This window comes from Periophthalmus magnuspinnatus, chromosome 8, assembly GCF_009829125.3.
Source record: "Periophthalmus magnuspinnatus isolate fPerMag1 chromosome 8, fPerMag1.2.pri, whole genome shotgun sequence".
NCBI classification, from domain to species: Eukaryota; Metazoa; Chordata; class Actinopteri; order Gobiiformes; family Gobiidae; genus Periophthalmus; species Periophthalmus magnuspinnatus.
In genome coordinates, this window is record NC_047133.1 from 4393777 (window position 1) to 4417077 (window position 23301).

The 23301-nt window shown below is 38.4% G+C and overlaps 1 protein-coding gene across 1 annotated transcript; it reads right to left on the reverse strand.

Annotated features, from left to right (window-relative positions):
- Positions 1 to 17884: 17884 nt before the first annotated feature.
- On the reverse strand, positions 17885 to 22763 carry LOC117375111 (immunoglobulin kappa light chain-like). Its single transcript, XM_033971367.2, has 4 exons — positions 22688 to 22763; positions 20172 to 20253; positions 19781 to 20092; positions 17885 to 18393 (listed from the first exon to the last, which is right to left on the reverse strand). The coding sequence occupies exons 2-4, from the start codon at positions 20242 to 20244 to the stop codon at positions 18023 to 18025; spliced, it is 756 nt and encodes a 251-aa protein (XP_033827258.1). The 5' UTR covers positions 20245 to 20253; positions 22688 to 22763; the 3' UTR covers positions 17885 to 18022.
- Between the last annotated feature and the right edge of the window lie 538 nt (positions 22764 to 23301).

Consider the following 23301-nt stretch of genomic DNA (forward strand, 5'->3'; position numbering starts at 1 on the left):
TCTGTCAGAACTGAAGAAGATGCCTAGATGAGTGACAAAAGATATTTCACATTGTATAAGACACATTTAGTCCACTCAAACGCCCACAGCTGCACATCACCTGGTATGACAGAGTTACCTCAAAGCGCTCCACACACTGATCTATAAACTTCAATTACTGCTTCTGGGAAACCTCTGGTGCAAATGTTTTTCTTGAAATAACTGTTATTTAAGCTTATTGTTGAAACACACATTCTAAAAAGTGCAATACGACCTGCTTTACAAAAAAAACAAACATGATTTTCCCAGGCGATCTTTTAGCTCTGCCTTTTGTCTTTTAGGTTCAACACTTGTACTAGTTTCCATGGCGATAGTCAGGTCAGGTCCCATAGTAGATGATTAGGTCATAAATTGCCTGAAAATGTATGATTTCATCGGTGTCCTTGGATTGTGATTTTGCTAAATGCATTTTCTGTTTGCTTCATTCTGTATTCTGTTGTTGACTTGAAAACCCCAAAGGGCAAAGTCAAACATCTTCTTAGAATTTCTCCGATTTTCTTTTTCCGAGAAAGATTGTGTCAGAATAACTGCAGGTAATTTGTGGAATACATTTTTTTTTTTTCTCTCTATTGGGATTTAGGTCTGTTGTAGCTGTAGGTTTCTGACTTGACCTAGTTCTAAACTTTTCACACTGGAAATTGTTCGTTTTCTGAGGGCAGTTTGTATTGTGTTCATAAATACACAGGCTGCGTCCGCATGTCCACACTATTCCCTAGTTCGGGCGCCATTTAGGGATCATGGCAATTTTGTGTCCGAATGTCCAGCTGGTGAAAAAGTAGTGCAATCAAAATTTCCCACAATGCACCTCGAAAAGTAGCAGGCATCATTGTGAGAGTTGGAAAAACAGCAGCACAACTGGTCACGACTGAATGAAAGCAGAAAGGAGCAGTTTATCACACTGTTGATCCTGATTATGAATAAAACACGATTAAATAAACCGTTATGAGGCGAAGTCGCTGGTGTTAGCTGCTTGCCTTAGCTCGAGCTGTTAAAAGAGCGTTAATTTCCACATCTCAGGTAAAAAAAATGTATAATCCAATCAGTTTACGTGAGATCCACCTTTACAAAAATGTGTATGATCATTATTAGTCCATAAATATTTGTGTGTCAATTGAATATGATCAGTATTTATGACAGAAATCATGTTTTATCAGAGTTAAACAGACGTAGTGAGCTGCGTGCTCGAATGAGGGACTATAGAGTCTGCTAAAGAGTGAGGGGCTGTGTAGTGAATGAGGAATTAGAGACTATAACCAGAGTCTATTTTGCTTGTTCTTCAAAAGCCAAAGTTAAATCTGTCAACTGAACAAAATGTTGTAGGAGTGAAGACGTTTCACCACTTCTTCAGTTCTGGTCAGATTACTGCTGGACACTGCCTTATATTTGTCTGAAGGGAGGAGCTAACGACACTGAAACTGGAAACAGCTATTGTCTCCAGTTTCAACGTTAACCTTTAATGGCCCTACTATTCTACTCTTTTGTTTCTTTTGTTTTCTTTGTTTGTTTGCTTTCTGAGGATGGAATCACAGATCTGTGAGAAATTATGGCTTAGACACATTCCTGTGTTAGAAAAAAGTCGAGAGAGCTCCTCTGGACCCCAGTCTGCTGTTCATCTCCATCTCAAAGACACTAATCACTCCTTTGAAGACAGTGAAGTTCAGATCTGAGCCAGAGAAAAGAAATGGTTTGAGAGGAGAGTTAAAGAAGCTACTTTTGTTAGGAAAGAGAATCCTTCTTTGAACAGAAATAGGGGCCTTAGACATCACCTGTCCCCCATCTATAACTTCATCCCCAGACCCAAAGCAAACAAAGGGAACAAAGAGGACAATAAAGCTAGCCAGTAGCCCGTTAAGGCTGAGTGATTATGCTATGCAGGTTCCAGACACAGTGCACACTTAGTGTAGCTTCATAGACCTAGCCTACATACAGAAACTGTAAACAAAAGCTGTTTACAGAACTGAAGAAGCAGCTTGAGCAGTGAAACGTCTTCACTCCTACAACTTTTTGTCCAGTCGACAGATTTAACTTTGGATTTTGCTCTGGATCAGACCTGGATGACTGATTACACAGACATCTTTGTTCTTCAATGGATTTAAAAGATTCTCATTGCCATTTTTAAACAACTTAATATTATCCATTTTTCATTCATCACAAATTCATTTTTCATTTTTTTTTCTTTTTGAGTACATAAGTAGACTTTTTTACACCTTATTAAAATGACTCATGAGTATTTACATTTAAACAGCAGCTGAACCCATTTTTCCATTGACGCTGGTTGACAAATCTTTGCTAATTTTAATGTAGAGCATTTGACCTGGATGGCCCACGCTTATGTAACACAAAACACATTTGATTTGACTCAGAGCACGGTGCCCTGCCTGAAGCTGTGAATAGGTAATTCAATTCTACATTATTATTAAAAAATAAACCTGATTAGTAAAATGTCAGAATAGCCCCAGAGCTAATTGTACAATCACTTATTCTTTACTACAACTTTACCCAAAAAAAGAGAGAACAAATATATGATCATAGTTTTGTTTTGTTCGACTATTAAAGCAACTGTACGCAAGATTTTGATTTTAAATTACAGAAACATGACCTGTCTTTGTCCTCAGATATGAATTAAACATGTTCAAATCAAATATATCTTTCCCTTATAACCATCGCAATGCTGATTTATTCTTAATTACAAAAACATTGATGCCACATGAGGTCCATTTTGTTTGTTATAATTTAGTGTTTTGACCCTCATGATGATCCAAACAGGAAGCACAATGAGCCGCACATGAAGCTCTCATTTGGGTTGCCAGTTTCAATGTTAAAATCCAATTGTTTTAAATCTAAAATGCCGTTCTCTGATCTGGATCCTCACTATTTAAACTTTCACACGAGGCCTGTCCACACACTGAGAATGACACAAACTTGTATGTGTCTCTGTTTACAGGTTAAAACACTAACAACACAGGTTCAGTTGTGAATGTGATTGTAATTTTTTATAAAACAGTAAGAATGGAGGTTACATACTGTTCTTTTAAACAAACCCAATTAGGAACTGTCAACAAATGATACAGAATTTCAAACATCCAGGCCAAGATACCAGGTCACCGTAATTAAATGTCTGTTTATTGCCTGAAATGCTACACAGGGCATTCGTTTAAAAAAACCCCAAACACACCACTGTAAAAAAAAAAAAAAAAAAAAAAAAAAAAAGCTTTACGAAGATGTTATATTGGAGTCTATTTTTAGTTTATTTTTAAGTCTATTTTTAAAATTATTTTAAGCTATTTATTATCTTGTTTTCTTGCATGTACCATTTTCCTTCTGTTTAACTGTGCGGTGCAATATTGGAATTTCCCCACTGTGGGACTAATAAAGGCTTATCTTATCTTAAATGAACATTATATCGATTCCTCCAGTCAATAAGCTCAGCACTATACTCTTTGCATGTACAAGATATATTTTTTCCTTTTTAAGTTTGCATTTTTATCACTTGTATAACATTTTTATATAAATAATTCATTTCTTTTATAATGCAATATGCAAACCATGACATATGAGCCGTGCATAATCACAGGCCTGACCTTTAGGGGAAAAGCTCCTGTTACTCAGTTTCTGTTGGAGAACGTCCAAGGAATTCTGAACTGCTTTATTATTATTTATCTATTTTATATATTTGCTATTTGTGTCATCAGGTCTTTCCATGAAGGCGACTGGCAAAAATGTGTTTTAGTTGAAACAAAATGAGGATTAGATTTTCAAAATAAAAATTTTAAATATGACGACAGAAACACGTTTCATGTATAACAGTATTTAACACTTTAAAACACGCATCTGTGTTTGTTTGATATGTATCCATTTGGACTGTTGCCATGGTGATTAACACTACAAAATATATTTTGAATAGGGGAAACGCCCTTAAAGTCAGTGTTTTTTTAATAAAATAAAACTAAAATAAAAGCATGTTTTGTTTTCATTTTGGTTGTTTATTGCCCTGTGAGCAGGCTCGCATCTCCACAAACTTGACTCATTCAGCCTGGAGGACGGCCTCCTCCTGCCTGTTTCCTTGGAAATGTTGTATATAACAGGAAAGCACAGAATAATCACATTGTATCACATGTTTTGATGATGGACAAAAGAACTGAAAGAATTCTTGGTTGTTTTGTGAGTAAGTTGGACCAAGTTAAGTAAACTCAAAAATAGCTATAATAAACTTGCAGAAAAAGACACCTCTCGGGTCACCCGCTGCCAGAAAAAGCTGCTATTGTTGCCATATGAGTCCATGTCGCCATGGAAACATCAGGTCGGAGCGAGATCAGACAGACGTGTGTGCGGCTGGACTGGATTCATTTCACTTCATGTCTGGACTGGCAGGTGTGTTCCTGTATTTGCCCTAATTTATGGATACAGGTTAAATAAAGCATCATTGACATTCAGTTATGCAACGCGACGCCTTGGGAGAGGTTGAGTCACAAACAACATTCCACCAGTAATGTTTTCAGTCATGTAACGAAACGCCTCGACGATAATGTTTAGAGCTGCTGTTGTCTAAAGAAATTCTTGGTCAACTAAAGATGTTGATAAAGTCGTCGACTAAAAATGTTGCATGTCAAAAGTGACAAATTATTACATATCTTTAAATATGTGTCTGCACTCACAAGATTACACCTGCACAGGAGTCCAGGCAAAAACAAGTGTTTATGCAGAAAAAAGTACTGGAAAATAATGTAGTTACATAAAGACAGAGTCAACTTGAATGTGAAACGAGAATCTGAGAGTTTTATCTGCCTTTTAGCATAAACTATCAGTCAGATCATTTATTTTCATGACTATTGTAGATTCTCACTGAAGGCATCAAAACTACAAACGCACATGGACTTTGCTCTGATCACTGCTTTTGCTTTACACTCTTGGCTTTTCTTGACCCTGACGAAGCAAACTGAAGTGAAAACCATGTCAGAGAAACAGAGAAGACCAAGGGTTTGCAGAGCTGTCGGCAAAATATATAAAAAATTAAATACTTTCTTTGTTTGCTACATAATTCTATATATCTTGCATCATATAGTTGACGTCTTTTGTATATATGAGAGTATAAAATGTGTTTTAACTTTTAGTGCATAAATACTATAAATATCAGATCTTCAGCTAAAACACTTACTCACTAACTCCTCCTTTCTGCTGTTTTATCCCAAATAAATCCTTAAAGTCTAAATAAAACAATTAGTCAACTGATAAAGTCGTTGTTCGATGAAGAGTAAAGGCTTACATAATGCTGATACAGATATAATGTTAAGAGTTTACTGCTTTAAAGTCTATTGATGATTGATTTGTAAAAAAAAAAAAAAGTACTTTGTTGTTTCACAAGTCACTGAGTTCAACACCGAGGGCAGAACATGCAGAGCAGACGAGCAGTAGAGTGTAGAAGATGTAAAAAGAAGCGTCTCGGAGGAGGAAGAGGAGGAGGAAGAGGGGCCTGGTTTTCCGAGTGTTTGGGTTTGGGCACGTGACCTCAGCTTTTTGTTTGGACGTTTAATGCAGCGAGATAATGGGGAGTCATCTAATGTAAAGGGAGCGCTGCTTTTTCACACACTGTGGAGTCTGTGGAGTTGTAAAAATGTACAATTTGAACGTTTGTGGTTGTTCTCGAGTGTTTGTTATGGTGTTATTATTGTGACGATTTGCATATTTTGGAGTAAAACCCACATGTTGATATTTACATTATAACTACTTTTAATTAGCCTTAAAAGAACGAAGAAAGACTTAATCCATAATGAACAAATACTTTATAAAGAATGATTCAGGCTTAGTAACTATGTATAGCAACAGTATATGTTTTTTTTTTTTTTTTTTTTTTTTTCAAGAAATAGAAAACATGTTTTTTTCATAATGGATGTTTTATTGCACTGAAAAACAATAACATGCATCCTTATTTTGAGCCGACTCGCATCTCCACAAACACAACTCCTGCGTAGAAATGTTATTGTCATAGAGATGTTGTTTCTTTGGTTATAATCTTCCACAGTATGGTATAAATATATCTGTCTCCCTGGAGAATGTTCATCAATCAAGTATAAGTGTGGTTTTAATTTTCTATTTCCATAAAACGCACACAACTCTCTGTCCAGAAAGTTGTAAATACTGTAACTTTAACAAATACTCTAACTCCTAAACAAACTCTTTAAGTAGTTGCTAGCCCTAAATCATTCTTAATCAACTTTTAATAAACTATTTGTTCATTATGAGTTAAATATTATCACGTTTTACTCAGGCTAATCAAGGCGTAGTTATTGCAAATTATTTTATCTTTATTCTAAATTTGATAAGTTTAATTTGACCCAGTTTTGTTTAAATACATAACATAAACAAAAAGAATACCGCCAAATTAGTTGTCATTATCATAGAATTATTTGCAAACTCTGTAAGGTGTCCCTCAGGGCTCAACACTTGAACCGCTCTTTTTTTCACAGTTCATTTTGTTCTAACGCAACCACCCACATATCCATGCAGATTTTAAAAAAACAAACAATAAAATCAGCTAATTACATGATACACAAGAGGTTTTTTTGTAACATTTTTCATCAAATTTGAAAATTACCATCCTCATAACCTCCCACTTTACAACCAAGCCATTGCTCTGTGTGGGCGGTTACTCACGGTGTAGTTATGTTGGTACTTTTAAAAGACTGTAATGCATTTTTATTGTTTAAAAAAAGTAAAGAAAAGAAAACGAAAACACAGCGAGGTCACGGTACCACCCACGTACTCACCTCCAGCAGTTATTTTAATGATCTCTGGACCACTTAAGAGAGACCCCACACACCTCCGGTCTGCAGTCTGGTCATTATGTAACTTATTTACACAGATGTCATTTGAGGGAATCATATAGTTGAGAAAAGGCAATGAATTATGTAAAAAATAATCTAATTTATATGAATGTAACAGTATTAGCCACATTGTATCACCTTATTTTATCACATTTTATATTTAGATATTCATTATTAGTTAGTTAGTTCCTAATTTGTAAATTTTGTTCACTGACAATTATATCATAAACTTGTACAAGATCTCAAGATTATTTATTTATTGATTTATTTTATTTTTACTTTTTAATTTTTTTTTATTTGAAATTTAATTTAATTTATTTCATTTATTTATTTAATTTTTTAATTTTTTTTTTTTTTTTTTTTTTTGCAGAATGGTAAGATTTGTTGCTCAGAGAAATTACAGTTTTTAGTTTACACATTACACATTTTTCGTATCATTGTATGTCATTGCACTGTGGGGAACTTTAGGATTTGTTAGAGAATATAAACTTCCACACTACCAATCCAATAACTTAAATACACAAAAATACTCTAAGGTGAGAATTGTGTAGTATTAAATCCCCAAACCCAAATTAATTAAGACATTTTCTAACTTTTGTGCAGGTAATTTGACTGTGAAATGTGACAAACTTGATCATACACACAGCTAAGTTAAGATACACATTATTCTACCTGTAAAAAGAGATTTATCCTCTGCATTTGACCCATCCTTCATCGCTGCTCGGGACCCAACTCCACCATTTTGTTGCTAGTCTTGATCAGGACTGTCTTATCTGCAGGACTGTACATATTGTGCGTGTTTTGGCTTGGATAAAGTGGTGGTTCTTTTGCATTTTGTGTCCTTGTAAGTAAACTTTTTCCTTCCCCCCATGTTGCAATGCAGGTGCAATACAAAGAGTGCACATCCTCCCTCTGAGTCCTCCCTCTGGGCCATTATGCTGCTGTAATTGTGCTGTAAACGCTGCGCCACATGAGTCCATAATACTGTCAGAGGTGCAGTGTTTGTTGACAATAAGAGACATTTCATTCCAACATAATCCAGAGATTGGATTTGACAACAAAACGTGGCTCCGTTGGACTGTTTTGAATTGTCATACTGTATGTTTGTGCTGTTTTTAGAATCGAAAATACCAAAGATGTCTGGTATTCCTGTATCAAATAGATTGTATAATATCCACAATCATAAACCTGTTTTTTTTTTTTGTTGTTTTTTTTTTTTATTGGTGTTACAATTACAATTACTATTAAGTGCTGCCCAGTTTAGCAGCTTTATCTGAAATATGACTGTGGGAGGAGTTTAGGTGTTTAGTCCCACTTGAATCGACATTTATTTCCTTAAAACAAGTTAAGATATTACAAAATAGATCCAGTTGTGTTGTATAACTTTTAATTCATCCTTCAAAAACCTACAGAATGTCTTTGTATGAATAAAAGTTTAAACATGTTGTCCCGGGCCTACATGATAAATAATTTTACTACATGCAGTTATAGACCAAATTATAGGATATTGGCTGAACTTTTTTGAAGATCGACGCCGATATTTGATGTTGGTAACAGTTTTGGTGCAATGCTAAAAGTTGGGGATGTAGTCTGAGCTGCCAGTGCTTGAAGTTGCGTATAATGGACATGTTTTTTTTTTCCATCCATCCATTTTCTTTCGCTTATCCGGGGCCGGGTCGCGGAGGCAGCAGTCTAAGCAGAGACTCCCAGACTTCCCTCACCCCAGACACGCCCTCCAGCTCCTTCTTCCGCCGCTTGTATCCGCGATCTTGTCCTTTTGGTCATTACCCAAAGCTCATGACCATAGATGAGGGTAGGAACGTAGATCGAGCAGTAAATCGAGCGCTTTACCTTTCGAACCGGCTCCTGCTTTACCACAACGGTCCGATACAGCGACCGCATCTTTGCATCCCTCCTTCCCTCACATGTTTTTTTCATTCTCAATATGAACAGGTTGTGCCTCATGTGAAAACTCAGAACTTCCAGGATTCACTCAGAGGCTGCAGTAGCACTATTTCGTCGTTAGTAGTACAGGTTTGAATACATTTTTCTTCTTTTCACAGTTTGAAAATCAGATACCCCAGTTTAAACATGCATTATTCATTCATTCATCTGTTCTTATCTCAGTTTAAAAAGCCTCTGAATCAGCGCAGGTTCAGCCGAGTCCATTGACACTGTTATGAATTTCTATGTACGTACACTCTGAAATATAATACGTACACTGTAAAGGTCTGTGCTGCTCTGAACTCTTTGTCGGATGCCATTTGCAGTCTTCATGAAATTGAAGCTTTGTAACTTTTCCAAACACTATTACCATAATTTATTTCCACACAGCAGAATATTTTATTTTCAAGGCTTCAGTGGTCCATTTCCTGTGACTATATTCACTCTGTTAAAAAAAAAAAGTTTCAGTGATGGCTTCTGAAATGATCAACAACCAGGTAAATCACACTTGGCTCATTTCCTGATAATTGGCAGCTGACGGGTAAAGTAGACTCCTGCCAAGACGCTGAGTGCAACGGTAAATGGAAGAAAATAGGGACAAATTTTGACTCCAAGTTCCAAATGTTCTGATTCTGCGGCAAATGCTTTAGCTGTGAAAACTTTTGTCTCGTAATGTATTGTGTTATAGGAAAGTTTATTCCAGGTTTAGTCCAGGTTTAGTCCAGGTTTAGTCCAGGTTTAGTCCTGGTTTAGCCCTGGTTTAGCCCTGGTTTAGCCCTGGTTTAGCCCTGGTTTAGTCTTGGTTTAGTCTTGGTTTAGTCTTGGTTTAGTCTTGGTTTAGTCTTGGTTTAGTCTTGGTTTAGTCTTGGTTTAGTCCTGGTTTAGTCCTGGTTTAGTCCTGTTTTAGTCCTGGTTTAGTCCTGGTTTAGTCCTGGTTTAGTCCTGGTTTAGTCCTGTTTTAGCCCTGTTTTAGCCCTGGTTTAGCCCTGGTTTAGTCCTGGTTTAGTCCTGGTTTAGTCCTGGTTTAGTCCTCAGAATGTGAGTTGGTTCCTGTTGTTCTAATCCAGCCATAACTTAAATAACATAAATATAACACATGTAAACACCAGCACCACACTGGAGCAGAAGTGATAGATTTTTTTTACATTTTCAGGACAAACAGACTCTCAGGTCGCCTCAGGTAGACCCAGGATTTGTTTTGCTCTTGTGGACTGCATATTTACCCTCATCTATATCAAGATTTTAAAATGCTTCTCCGGTGAGTGCAGCTGAAACTGTCAAAAATCTAAAATAAAGCACTTTTCACAACTTTAGCAACATAAAAAACACATTATAATAAGATGCAGACAGCACAGCGATCTCATGTTCAGGAGCTGATTTTACAATATACCTGAACTAATTCTACTTTAATACATGACAGAATTGGCTACTGTAGTATCTCTTCCAACTACTTTAAATATTTTTTCTTACACACCTAAAATATTACATACTTGGACCAGTACATGTAAACTGCAAATACTACACAGTCTATTACATCATATAATCATAAATAGAACCAATAAATGCGTTTTTCATTTAATCCGTACCATAGGGATCCCAGTTTTTGTAATTGACACATTTACCGTCAGCACACAACCTCGTTTTTATAGAAGCCACGGTCTCGCAGCTTATATAAAATAATGAGAATGTTACATAACCCGTGCATTTGAAGTCAGTCTGCTGCCGATCCATCTGCGCTTCATTCAAACATCTCCTCACATCAGAGCTTTGGGATTGTGGCTGTTACCCGGAAACCCCACCAGGCCTTTCACCGTCGAGGAACAGTGGCCTTTTAGAAAATAGAGCAAGTCAGGGAGAGGATTTTAAGACGTAATGCCACGGATACGGTGAACTGGCTGCTGTAATAAGGAATGTGTCTTATCTAAGTTCATGGTTCGGTGGGATTTTGTGAATAAAATTATGATTATTTTCCCATTAATAAACTGTATGCTTATATTTTGTGTATGAAACCAACATGGTGCGGTGAAAACGAAGAACCCTATGTAACAGAAATGAAAAACAGAAAATGTCTGAGTGAAAAGATACAGAGTGCCGTTGTTTAAAATGCAGGATTAAGTCATATGTTGAAATCATGTCTGTCCTGAGGCATGTATTTCTGCTCCTGTGTTGTCTCCCTGTGTGCTCTCCCCCCTCCCTCGCCGGCCTGAACCTGGAGCTGGGCGGAATTCCTGGTTCCTCCCGCGCGCACCTGCATTCCATCAGGGCAATCAACGCCACCTGCTTGTGGATAAGAGGAGCCGGGACCAGACGCTCGGTGCCAGATCGTCCGCGTGTCAAACCTGACTATTCCAGCGCCGTTTTTTTGTACTCTTTGTTACCTGCCTTTTTGGTGCTGGCTGGATTTTGCTGTCCCTCAGATTCCGTCTCTCTCGAACGTCCCAGCTCCTGGTCTCTGGCTCTGCTCCTGACCCCGCGCTCCTGCTCTGGTACAGTCTACTCCTCGTCTTCACCTCATTGTCTTGTCCTGGACCCTGGCCTGCTCCACGTCTCCCGCTCTGGTACTGGCTGTTCCATGTTCCTGTCTCTGCTCTCCGCGGCGCATCCCTGGGCTCTGGCTCGCACCCTGCTCCTCGCTCCTTGTCGGTTTAATGAACACCTGTCTATTATTGCACAAACTGTAAATAAACACTGTAAATCTGCTCCGAGTTCTGCACCTCTTTGGTCCACCCCACACCAGTATTACGACAATGTAAAATAGATGACATGTGTCCAAATAAAAGGCCGCTGAGAGAAGAGGAAAGTTGGAGAAAGGCACTGACAAACTAAAGAAGCTCTTCGTTTGTGTGTCTGATCAGAGCAAATATAAGTCTAATACTTGTTTTGAGTCTTTTTGGTAAAACAGCGCGTCGAGAAGGGAGTTTTTTTCACAGATTTACGAGGAGCGTTGCACTGATTTCAATTTGTAATCGATAAAGAAGAAATTATGAACAGAATAACATATTCAAAATCACGGTTGCAACTAACGATGATTTAAAAATGCCACTGTCTTTGTTTTGTGTTTTAGAGGCTGTAAACTCCGATTACTGTTATAAAAATGATTGCAGTTGCATTTTAATAATAGTTATGTAAAGTCACGATTATTGACTCATTGTTGCAGCTCTAGACAAAACATAATCTGTTCACACTGTTTCCATCTGTCAAGTAAAATGTGTGTTGCTCCAGTACAGATATATTATAAAAGCAGATTTTAAACTCAAAAAGAGGCAGCTCTGTCCTGTCGGTAAAGTCTCAGCACCTCAAAAAAAAAAAAGTGCAGACATTATTTTACAGTTGCTTTAAATTGCTTTTGCACGTTAATTTAGTTATTTGTGTTTCGCAGGTAGTGTTGTCTTAGTTCACATGTGTCAAACTCGAGGCCCGGGGGACAAATTCGGCCCGCCATGTCATTTTATGTGGCCACGACAAGGTTAATTTAAATGTATGACTGTCTTAAAAGTTACACAGACATATTTTTATATCTTTGCAAATTTGAGATGAACCATTTTGCTGATGTGGCCTTCAGTGAAATTGAGTTTGACACCCCAGTTTTAGTTGATTAATCCATCAACAGTTTCAACTTTTATATGTTACATCTGCTAATTATTCAACTGGGATTATAAGGATTTATGTGGACCACAGCAGAAATGATAAATGATGTGAGTGAGAAGTGACTGAACAGTTTAATTTTCCTTTTCACTGATGACTACAGCCTTATTTTAAGTTCATTTTAAAGGAAATATTGAGCTTTTATCCATGTTTTAAAGCTGTTCATCGTTCATTCATTGTGTTTTGCTTCATTTACACATTTTTCACATTTGAGTTATCCTTGTTTTTTTATCCCGTTTGCATCCCCAAAGCTCAAAATGATACATTCCATAGCATTTGGGAGACTTGATGACTTGAGTTGCCCTCTTAAAGCACAGATTGAGGTTCGTGCCCGTGTAGCTGCACCTGTGAATGTGTGAATCTACTTTTCTTTTCCCGTATGATCATTTCTCATCTTTTAATTCGCCTTTATGTGTGAACAATCAGAACAGGAGAGTGTGGGTCTGCAGTCACACAAGTACATCCATTATCTCACCTGCCGCATGACCAATGGCACGTGCGCTACGTCCAGTCCGTAGGAACAAGCTGTACTTCATGATAAAGAAGATAAAGACGATTCAGGCTCGCGTACAGTTCCACCTCCTCCTTTTGAACAACGCTGAGAGTCCTCCTCAATTAGAACGCTATTCAGACCATCTCTAAAAGCTCATCAGATGGAGATTGGAAGATGGAAAAAAATGAGAGGAGAAAAATCAGGCATAATGTGAAGCACCGCTGTGTTTCCATGGGTCGCCATAGCAACCAATAAGACTACTTTTGTTGTGGAGTCCGAGTGGTTTATCGTGGATACAATTTATGCTTTCAGATAGAAAAAAAAAGTGCTCTGAATGTTTTGATTGTGTATAAAAGATGGGTCGGCAGTAGCACTATGTAGTTGTCATTGTTTTGCCTAGAACACATGTGTCAAACTCGAGGCCTGCGGGCCAAATGTGGCCCTCCACATCATTTTATGTGCCCCTCGACAGGGTAAATTAAAAGGTATGATGGTTCTAAAATGTTGTTTTATCAGGAGATACGCAGTTACACAGCCATATTTTTACATCTCTCCAAACACATATGCAACTTTGTAACTTGAATAAGTAATAAATACAGAAACAGTTAATGAATAAGTTTAAAAAGTAGCTACATTTATTTTACTTCTGGCCCTTTGACGGCAGCCATTTTGCTGATGTGGCCCTTGGTGAAAATGTGTTTGACACCTAGAATGTTCCACAGTACAGCATTTAAACTATTTATCGTCTATCATTATTCCTTTAAGGCCTATTGCTCAAAAATACCTAAAAAAAACGATGCATTCTTACTGAACGCATGGTTGCTTCTCCATAGATCTTACCTGTAACCATCTACTTGTGTACATAGAGATAAGCTTAATGCTGCACTGTGGAATATTTCAGCTAAAGCCACGGGAGACTCTGTGGGAGAGTTACAGATATTATTTATTTTAAGTCCTTTTTTTCCCGACAACCCTACAGTCTGCGGTTGAATCATGGCGCCACTTTCTGAAGCTATTGTAAAACGCTAATTTCACTTCTTTTTACTTACACTGACAGAGAAGGAGAAGAACTTTGTGCCATGTGGATAGACCCAGTAATTACAGAGATATTAACCACAAACTAGGTCAACAAACCTAGAATCTGAAATGTAAACAATCCCACCAAAGACCTGCCCCCGGCTCAATGTTAGTCGCTCTAAAACGCTGCGACGCAAACTAGAACATCTCCAGGTCCTGGTAGACGCACCCTCCACTATAAAAATGACACAATGCAACTTTAAAATGACAGTCTTGACACCAGCTGTTCACAAGTGTTGCATTTAGAACAATACAAATACACACAAAAGATACTCTAATGTATTGATTTGTTCTGCTACTTCATTGTTGTTATTGATTTCCCTGTTCTCCACTGAAGCATGTGCTCTTCTAGTGTTTTCCATTAGCCCAGTGTAGGGTCCCTTTGTTGGGTCCCTCTGTAGGGTCTCGCTGTAGGGTCTTTCTCTCTCACATTACATACTGTTTACCCGTCTGGTCCCTGGCAAATACCACAACACTGAAACCTCTGCAATCACTCTACAAGCGAACTGTTAAAATTCTGGAGAAAAAAACAAACAATTTTCGTGTCCAATACTCCAAAAACACCATTTACTCAGACTGGATAGCATGATCAAAGATTCTAATCTCTGCCTAATCTGTAAAATCATTCACGGTCTATCATCTCCACCACTCAGTCAGTTTGTCTCCATCAGAACCACCAGCCACAGTAGAACTAGAGGAGCAGCACGAGGAGACGGCATCATCCCCCTCAGGAAAAGTTCCTTTGGGCAAACAGCTTTTTCTGTTCGTGCTGCCTCGGATTGGAACCTCACACCCACAACCATCAGGTCGGCTAACACTTACCACACCTTTAAAATACAGTTAAAATGGCTAATTGCAAACCAGATCTGTGAATCTTGCGTAGCGTCCCTCTGTAGGGTTCCTCTGTAGGGTTCCTCTGTAGGGTTCCTCTGTAGCGTCCCTCTGTAGCGTCCCTCTGTAGCGTCCCTCTGTAGCGTCCCTCTGTAGCGTCCCAATGTAGTGTCCCTCTGTAGCGTCCCTCTGTAGCGTCCCTCTGTAGCGTCCCTCTGTAGCGTCCCAATGTAGTGTCCCTCTGTAGCGTCCCTCTGTAGTGTCCCTCTGTAGCGTCCCTCTGTAGGGTTCCTCTGTAGGGTTCCTCTGTAGCGTCCCTCTGTAGGGTTCCTCTGTAGCGTCCCTCTGTAGCGTCCCTCTGTAGGGTTCCTCTGTAGCGTCCCTCTGTAGGGTTCCTCTGTAGGGTTCCTCTGTAGCGTTCCTCTGTAGGGTTCCTCTGTAGGGTTCCTCTGTAGCGTCCCTCTGTAGCGTCCCTCTGTAGGGTTCCTCTGTAGCGTCCCTCTGTAGGGTCCCTCTGTAGGGTTCCTCTGTAGCGTCCCTCTGTAGCGTCCCTCTGTAGGGTCCCTCTGTAGCGTCCCTCTGTAGGGTCCCTCTGTAGGGTTCCTCTGTAGCGTCCCTCTGTAGGGTTCCTCTGTAGCGTCCCTCTGTAGTGTCCCTCTGTAGGGTTCCTCTGTAGCGTCCCTCTGTAGTGTCCCTCTGTAGGGTTCCTCTGTAGCGTTCCTCTGTAGCGTCCCTCTGTAGGGTTCCTCTGTAGGGTTCCTCTGTAGCGTTCCTCTGTAGGGTTCCTCTGTAGGGTTCCTCTGTAGCGTTCCTCTGTAGCGTTCCTCTGTAGCGTCCCTCTGTAGGGTTCCTCTGTAGGGTTCCTCTGTAGCGTCCCTCTGTAGCGTCCCTCTGTAGTGTCCCTCTGTAGGGTCAGTCTCTAGACTCCCTCTGTAGCGTCCCTCTGTAGGGTTCCTCTGTAGCGTCCCTCTGTAGCGTCCCTCTGTAGCGTCCCTCTGTAGCGTCCCTCTGTAGGGTTCCTCTGTAGCGTCCCTCTGTAGTGTCCCTCTGTAGGGTCAGTCTCTAGTCTCCCTCTGTTGGCTCCCTCTCTCGGGGTCTTATAGGGTTGAGCTGTTCCCTTTACACTCAGTTTTATTGGATCTTCACTTGTGTCACGTGACCTGAGCATCTCCATCATTATCATAACAAAGACACCATGCACTTCATCGATGAATTGGATCTTTACTATAGATCGTATCGATTGTTAGCTAGCTGCGTTGCGCTCTAAGCTAATTGTTTGTGTGTAAATTGGTTATTGTTGTTGTACGATATAAACATAAAACCTACTCTGTGCACAAACATTATCAAGATACTACAATTTCAAACTTAATGTGAATGCTAAGGAAAAGGCTCAGTACTCCCAAATATTCATTTCTATACCACAATACCAACAATTTTGTGATAAAAACACTTTTTTAAACAGAATAGAATTTTTAACAAAGAATAATAGCCGTTTATTTAAGATTATGTGGTCTAGTTCTGATATAGGTCATGGTCATTCTAAAACTACTCAGGAAATGTCCCACTTTGTGTTATTCATGTGATTTTTAAAGGTGCCGTACTTGTTTTTTTTACTGATTATTCACTGCAAGGAGTTTATAAGAGCTTGTTGCAACGCTCAGAGAACAGTGAGGAGCTTTACCTTTACAGTAAAGCGATGAAACGCTTTCTAATTAGATGCGGACAGCACTCAGCCGACTTATTATGACCTCAAGAGCAGCTTATGCAAGATATTTGTGCAGGACGAGACAACATTTGCACAAATACATGAGGAAAAAAATCACATAGAGCTTTAATTTAAGTCATTTTTGTTTGTTAAATTCAAAATAATATAATATCTTTTGATTAGATTAAAATTGTATTAATTTATTTTCAGGATTTTGTGATCTGACCTACACAGAAAAAAGTAATAAGCAGATTGCCCCCATGTGGTCATCAAATACACAAACATTTTACACTTAAAATGTGATTATAGTGCAGGCAACAGCAACATATTGTCGTCTGCACTAAATCTAAATACTGTAGAAGCAAATGAGTTACCAGAGCACTTCAGACCAATGTCCCACTGTCCTGCTCAAATGAGAGGATGTGCTGCTCTCCAGAGGTAACTAGAACACACTGCACTTTATCTAACGCCTCAGCTTCAGCCTGTGGTTATTTACAACATTTTGACACATTTTCCCCATTCAGATTATATAAGATTTATTTTAAATTGGTTATCTCTATGGCGATAGTCCGAATTTCTCCATTTTGACACCATTGAAGCTGGTCTTAAAGGGACATGCACAAGATGAAGAACAGATTTAGTAGAGAAACTTGGCCAATAATTACACTTTGTAGCATATGGACTTCAGCCTTAAATCTCCAGCAGATTCTTATGTGTTTATTTATTTATTTACTTATTTATTTTTATTTATTTTGTTTATTTATTTTTATTCAATCATTTATTTATTTTTTAATTTAATTTTATTTACTCGTGTATTTATTTTTTTAATTTTTATTATTTATTTACTCATTTATTTATTTATTTTATTTACTCATGTATTTATTTTATTTTATTTCTTATTTACTCATTTATTTATTTTTACTTGTTTATTTATTTTATTTTTATTTTTTTATTTTTTATTTACTCATTTATATATTTATTTAGTTTAAATTGGAAATGCACTAACAACTGTGGATCTTATGGGTATTTAAAGGTACACTATGTAACTTTTCATGCATGTTTTCTAAGCAAAAAAGCAGCTCTAAATAAATAAAAACAACACTTTAAGGGAAAGCAACAACATGGAAACAAGCCAATGGCAAACGCTCCACCAGAAAAGTTACACAATGCACTTTACTGCTAAACTCTTGTGCTTGCCAGTACTTCACAACAAGACTCTTGCTCTTGATTGTTTTATTGTACACTTTATATTTCAAATAAATATTAAAAAATCATAAGCACGTATAGTTACAGATTCAAAATGGCGTCTTGATTTGTTCGTCTTCCCTTGTTGCAAAGAAAAAGCCACATTTGTCTGATTGGTTTATTTTGCAAGTCCTGGTTTTAAATCGCAGTGAATCAAAGCAACACCAAAGAAAGACTTTTTATAATGTATTTTTATTATTTTTCTTTACATTTTTTCTTGTCTTATGCTTGGACTATTACTATCCCTAAAACCATCGCTAGCATCAAGCTAACCCAGTGCGCGATGAGACCGTCTCCTCCAGCGAACGTCATGGATCTCAGCGTCTGCACCATGCTTACGTTCATCTCATTTTCCGTGGGCACCAGCAGAGAGCAGTTATAGAGACCGAGGGATGGGTTCTTTCGTAGCTTGATGGTGCTTATAGCTGTGAACTTTCCGTCCGCGTTCTCAGTGATTTTAGTAATGGCCGAGTTGCCGATGCTGTCGTCGTTTCCCTGTTTCCATGAGATCTTCTCGGGCTTGGGGTAGACGTCGTTGAAAATGCAGGTTCCGTTAGTCGAAGTCACGTTTGCTGTACTGTTACTCACGCACTCTGAAAAATTCAAACATAGTCAAAGGTTAGACGTCACTACGTTTACATGTACGTCTGGGAAAACTTGTACTAACTGGCCTAGTCCAAGTTAAACCGATTTCTCAAAATTTAAGTAAACCTGGGAATCGAATCTCAAATATCTCAATAACTGGAGATTGTAACCACATAGTGCGACTTACATTAGGCACAGACGACCTGTGGCGTTCAAACGCATGGGGTAAAAACAGCCAGTCCCTCTGTAGGGTCCCTCTGTAGGGTCAGTCTGTAGGGTCCCTCTGTACGGTCCCTCTGTAGGGTCAGTCTGTAGGGTCAGTTTGTAGGGTTCCTCTGTAGAGTCAGTCTGTAAGATCAGTCTATAGGGTCCCTTTGTAGTGTCCCTCTGTAGGGTCAGTCTGTAGGGTCCCTCTGTATGGTCCCTTTGTAGGGTCAGTCTGTAGGGTCCCTCTGTAGGGTCAGTCTATAGGGTCCCTCTGTAGGGTCAGTCTGTAGGGTCAGTCTGCAGGGTCCCTTTGTAGGGTCCCTCTGTAGGGTCAGTCTGTAGGGCGTCTCAATAACTGGAGACTGTAACCACATAGTGTGACTTACATTAGGCACAGACGACCTGTGGCGTTCAAACACATGGGGTAAAAACAGCCAGGAAAATATTAGACATGTGTTTGGACCTTTGGACATAACTCATTTTAGATCAGCGGAGATGACAAATTACAGCCTCTCCACTGAGCACATGTTTTGTCTTGGTTCTCTTGACTCTGCTACATTAAAGTGCAAATGAAACTTACTGAAGTTTCTATGTATATCTGCGCAGGGGAAGAGCAAATAACGAGTAACGCAGTTCCCAGCATAACTGAAAATAAACCGCTCAGAGGAAATGAGATGCTTATCTATTTCAAACAAAACTATGGTTATATATAGTTATGACCCAGCTATCCAAGAGTAGACTAACAGGTTTTGGTGCACGATTATTCAAATTTGGTTGTTGTTGTGTGAACTCTGTCGACTGGACTAACTTTTTAAGAGTAAATACGCCACACCATTCCTCCAAGTAACCTCTTCAGTGAGACGATGCCTTTAAATATCTGAGTGAGTGTTAGCTAAAGTAAACCAACACACCCCATTCGTCTACAGTAAGGATTGTCTGTTATTTGTTCGTTCCGTTGCGTTACCTACTGTGAACTGTCTCCTGAGTCATAGTCTGCATCGTCTTTCCTCGCCCTGATGGGTCTTAGCATACTTTGATCATGATTACTTTCTTTATTGCAAAACAAAGACAGGCGTGGACAGTGCTAAGGTAAGGTAGTCCTGACCGAGCCTTGAATAAGTGACCTAATGTGTTCTCTACGGTTGACAGAATTCAGTTTTCACACGTCTCGCATATTGTGGTACTCACTTTGAACTCGAACGATGGTCTGGCCATTCGCCGACCCTTGCTTGGAGCGTAGCTGGCAGTGGTACGTCCCCTTGTGTTTGGGCTGGACGTTGTAGATGGTCAGGGAATAGTTGTAGCTGTTCGTGGAGCTCGCGTTCATACACTCAATACCTGCGACTTTTGAACTTTGGCCCCAAGTGCAAATATCTTTACTCAACTTCCAGCTAAGTTCTGTGATCTCAAGAGCGCTGTCTGTGGTTACGTCGCATCTTAGAGTGACATTTTCTCCGCAGGTTGTCAAAATTTTAGGAATGGTGAGCAATTCAAGCCCCCCTGGATCCAAAAAAAAAAGACATGTTCCTGAGTTATTGCAATGATAGGAAAAGTAAAAGAGATTGGAAATGGATCTTACCCACTGCACTGAGAGTCGAAAGGAGACCCAAGAGTCCAAGTGAGGCAAAAAGGGGAAACCGCAGAGAAGCCATGGCTCTTAACTGCATCACAACCAACAACAAATTACACTTATGATACTGTAAAAATAAAATGGATCAAAATAAAATGACAATATACATTAAAGTGTACGTGACGCCTCTAATTTCACAAAACATTTAAGGTTTTACAAAAAGTCTTACCTATTTTTTGTACATGCGTTTGCGTTTTTGTTTTTTTTGTTTGTTTGTTTTGGTAAGGTGTATAATTGTACTTGATGGTTGGACACAGACAGCAGATATGACACCAGAGATAATCTAGTCAGTGTTCTGAGTCTATGGAGCGTATTGTGACAGGACAAGGGCCACATCAGGACAAGACACTTGAGTATTCTCCTTTTAGAATCAGTGCGTTTAGAGGTCCACCAAAAGTCACGTTTCACTCATTTTTCTACATATTTTTTTCATTTTTTCAGATTTTCTATCTATAGCCACCATGTATCTTTTATAGAATTGTGTTGGTTTGGATTTTTTATGTTAAATATGATTTTTACTGCAACAACATTGACCATCAGATATAGGAGAGAGTGGGGGAATGTTTTTTTCATTCCTGTCTCTGAAACTGAACACAACATAAATGTACAGTGCAAACCAAACGAAAGAACAACAGTTCAGCTATTTTTAGTCTTTTCACTCTATCTCTCTATTTTGTACACACCCAGAGTAGTGAAAGTTCAAACATCAGGTCGGACTGTTGTGACAACACGACCAATCACAGAGTAAGCTGTCACACTCATTTAAAACTAAAATTAATGTGATTATTTATGATCATTGTATAGCTTCAGGGTGTACGCTAATTGTTTATACAAACAAGTTCCTTTCAAGTGCATGTGCGTGTGCGCGTGTGTGTGAGTGTGTGTGTATACGTGCGTGTGCATGTGCGTGCGTGTGTGTGTGTCAGAGTGACAAAGAGCCATTGTGACCCTGTTAACTGTGTTTTTGTGCTCACACTTTTGTCAAACTGACTCAGTGTCACTAGAGAAATCTCTTTATTAATATGTGAACATTATTCATGTGGGTAGAGTTTTTTTTTTAAACAGAGTCTAACTATGAGACGACTGTGATTGTGGCTAAAGTGACATTCATCTCATTGGTTTCATTGATCATTACAAAAAAGATATATTTGTTTTGTTTTTAAATATTTAAACGTATGTATTTACTACATTATTTAAATTTCTTGGACATTATAACTAAACATGGCATGTTTAGCATGAACAATGCTTTTGTGGAGACATCTCAGACAAACAAAGGTCAAATGAGGTCATATTCAGGACATCAGTGCAGAAACTAGAAACATAAAACTGATATTTCACTTTTCTGATCAAACTTTGTTTTTGAAAAAAATGCAGTGTGACAACTGACTCTGTGTGACAACATGCCCTGGTCCCCACACACACAGCAGATCCGCCCTCAACGTTCACTTCATTAAACACTCGTCTTTCCATCAAAACGGATTTAAACAAATATTTTATGAATGATCAATGACTGAAATCAAACTCAGTGGTAAAAATAGTTTTCTGACACTTAATAATAATGTAATTTTACAATTTAAAAACCTCATTACCAAAATAAATGTTTATTCTGTAGTTTTCACTGGGTTTTGACTGTTACATTTACATGTATTGGCTGCTAGTTTCACTAAATTCACAATAAATCAGTGACTGACCTTTACTAAAGGATTTTCCCAATTTTAGTGTTTAGATTAATAAAATGTCCAAAAATGGAAACACAAATGTCCAGCTCTGCATCTCTGGCACAGCGAGCACAGTCTGACATAAGCAGAGATCATTCAATAATTGTTACTTAGCAACCATAATGTTTGATGTCAATGACACATAAGTAGAGCCGGAGTTTTCCAGTTTAGAATTTACACCTTTTTCCACACACTGACGCTAAACTGATGTAAAACTATTCTAAATATTTACTACACGTTCTAAACCAACAAAAAACAAATAAACATAAAAACCCATCACATTCACTTTAAGACGTGACACAATCATGTCTGGAAAATGTGTTTTTCTCCCTTTCTCATTAAAACCTCCAGTTAAAGTTGCAGCTACATGCACCATTTTGTCTCAGTCGTGACATGAACTCACTCAAATACTAAATAAAATCTAAAACGTCTTCCCTCTAACAAGTGTTCAGATTATGTGCTGTGGTCCAAAGGGTGAAAAAAAAAAAAAAAGATCTGATGAAGAAGACTGAAGACTTTTTGCTGAAAGATTATCTCAAAATAAAAATAAAAATCTTGAAAAACAAATGTAATATAGTTTTTCCTTTTCAGGTTTATGTAAAATATAAAATTTGGATGATTTTTACACATAAAATGACATATACAACATACAATTTTACTACTTTTTTGTAATATTCATGGAAAGTTTTAAAATTATATCTCTAAATTTAGGTAATACTACATAGAAAATATAGAATTCCACCTCACCTGTCTCTGCTGGTGGCTTGGTCCAATTCAAATGCTGCTGTGAAGTTGCAGGAACTACTATAGTGTCTCTTTTTAGGGCAGGGCTACAAAGGTACGCTCTGTTTTCCCAAGAAGTTAGCCTCGGACAACCCCCAACTCGACGAACTCGCTTCTGTGGATCGTGTTGAGTCTTGCAGACAGTGGTATGCAAAAATATAGTGCGTCATGGTTTCCGACTGAAACAAGTAAAGAAAATAAGAAGTCAAAAGAATGTCAAGTGTTACGTGCTGTTAGAGAATGTTCAGGATTACCAAAAATAAATCATTACGTGAATATTAAAGTGCGTATGACGGGTTTTCATGTTTGTGTAATGAGTTGGTTTGGTGAGAGAGTGTCTGTGGTAAATGTTTATCGTAGTATTACATCAGTTAAGTGATAAAGAAGAGAAGAATAAACACACAAAACATGCAAGAAGAGGGATGGAGAGTCTCAAAATGGGCGTGTTTTGATATGAAAATAGTGCTGTGATGAACTTGTCACAACTTGCTAGCCCTTGGTTGAATGAGAGTTACATTTTTTGAGTGTACGTTTTGTTGTAATGTTGAGTTGACCTTTGTTTATTGAGGTTTGAGGTG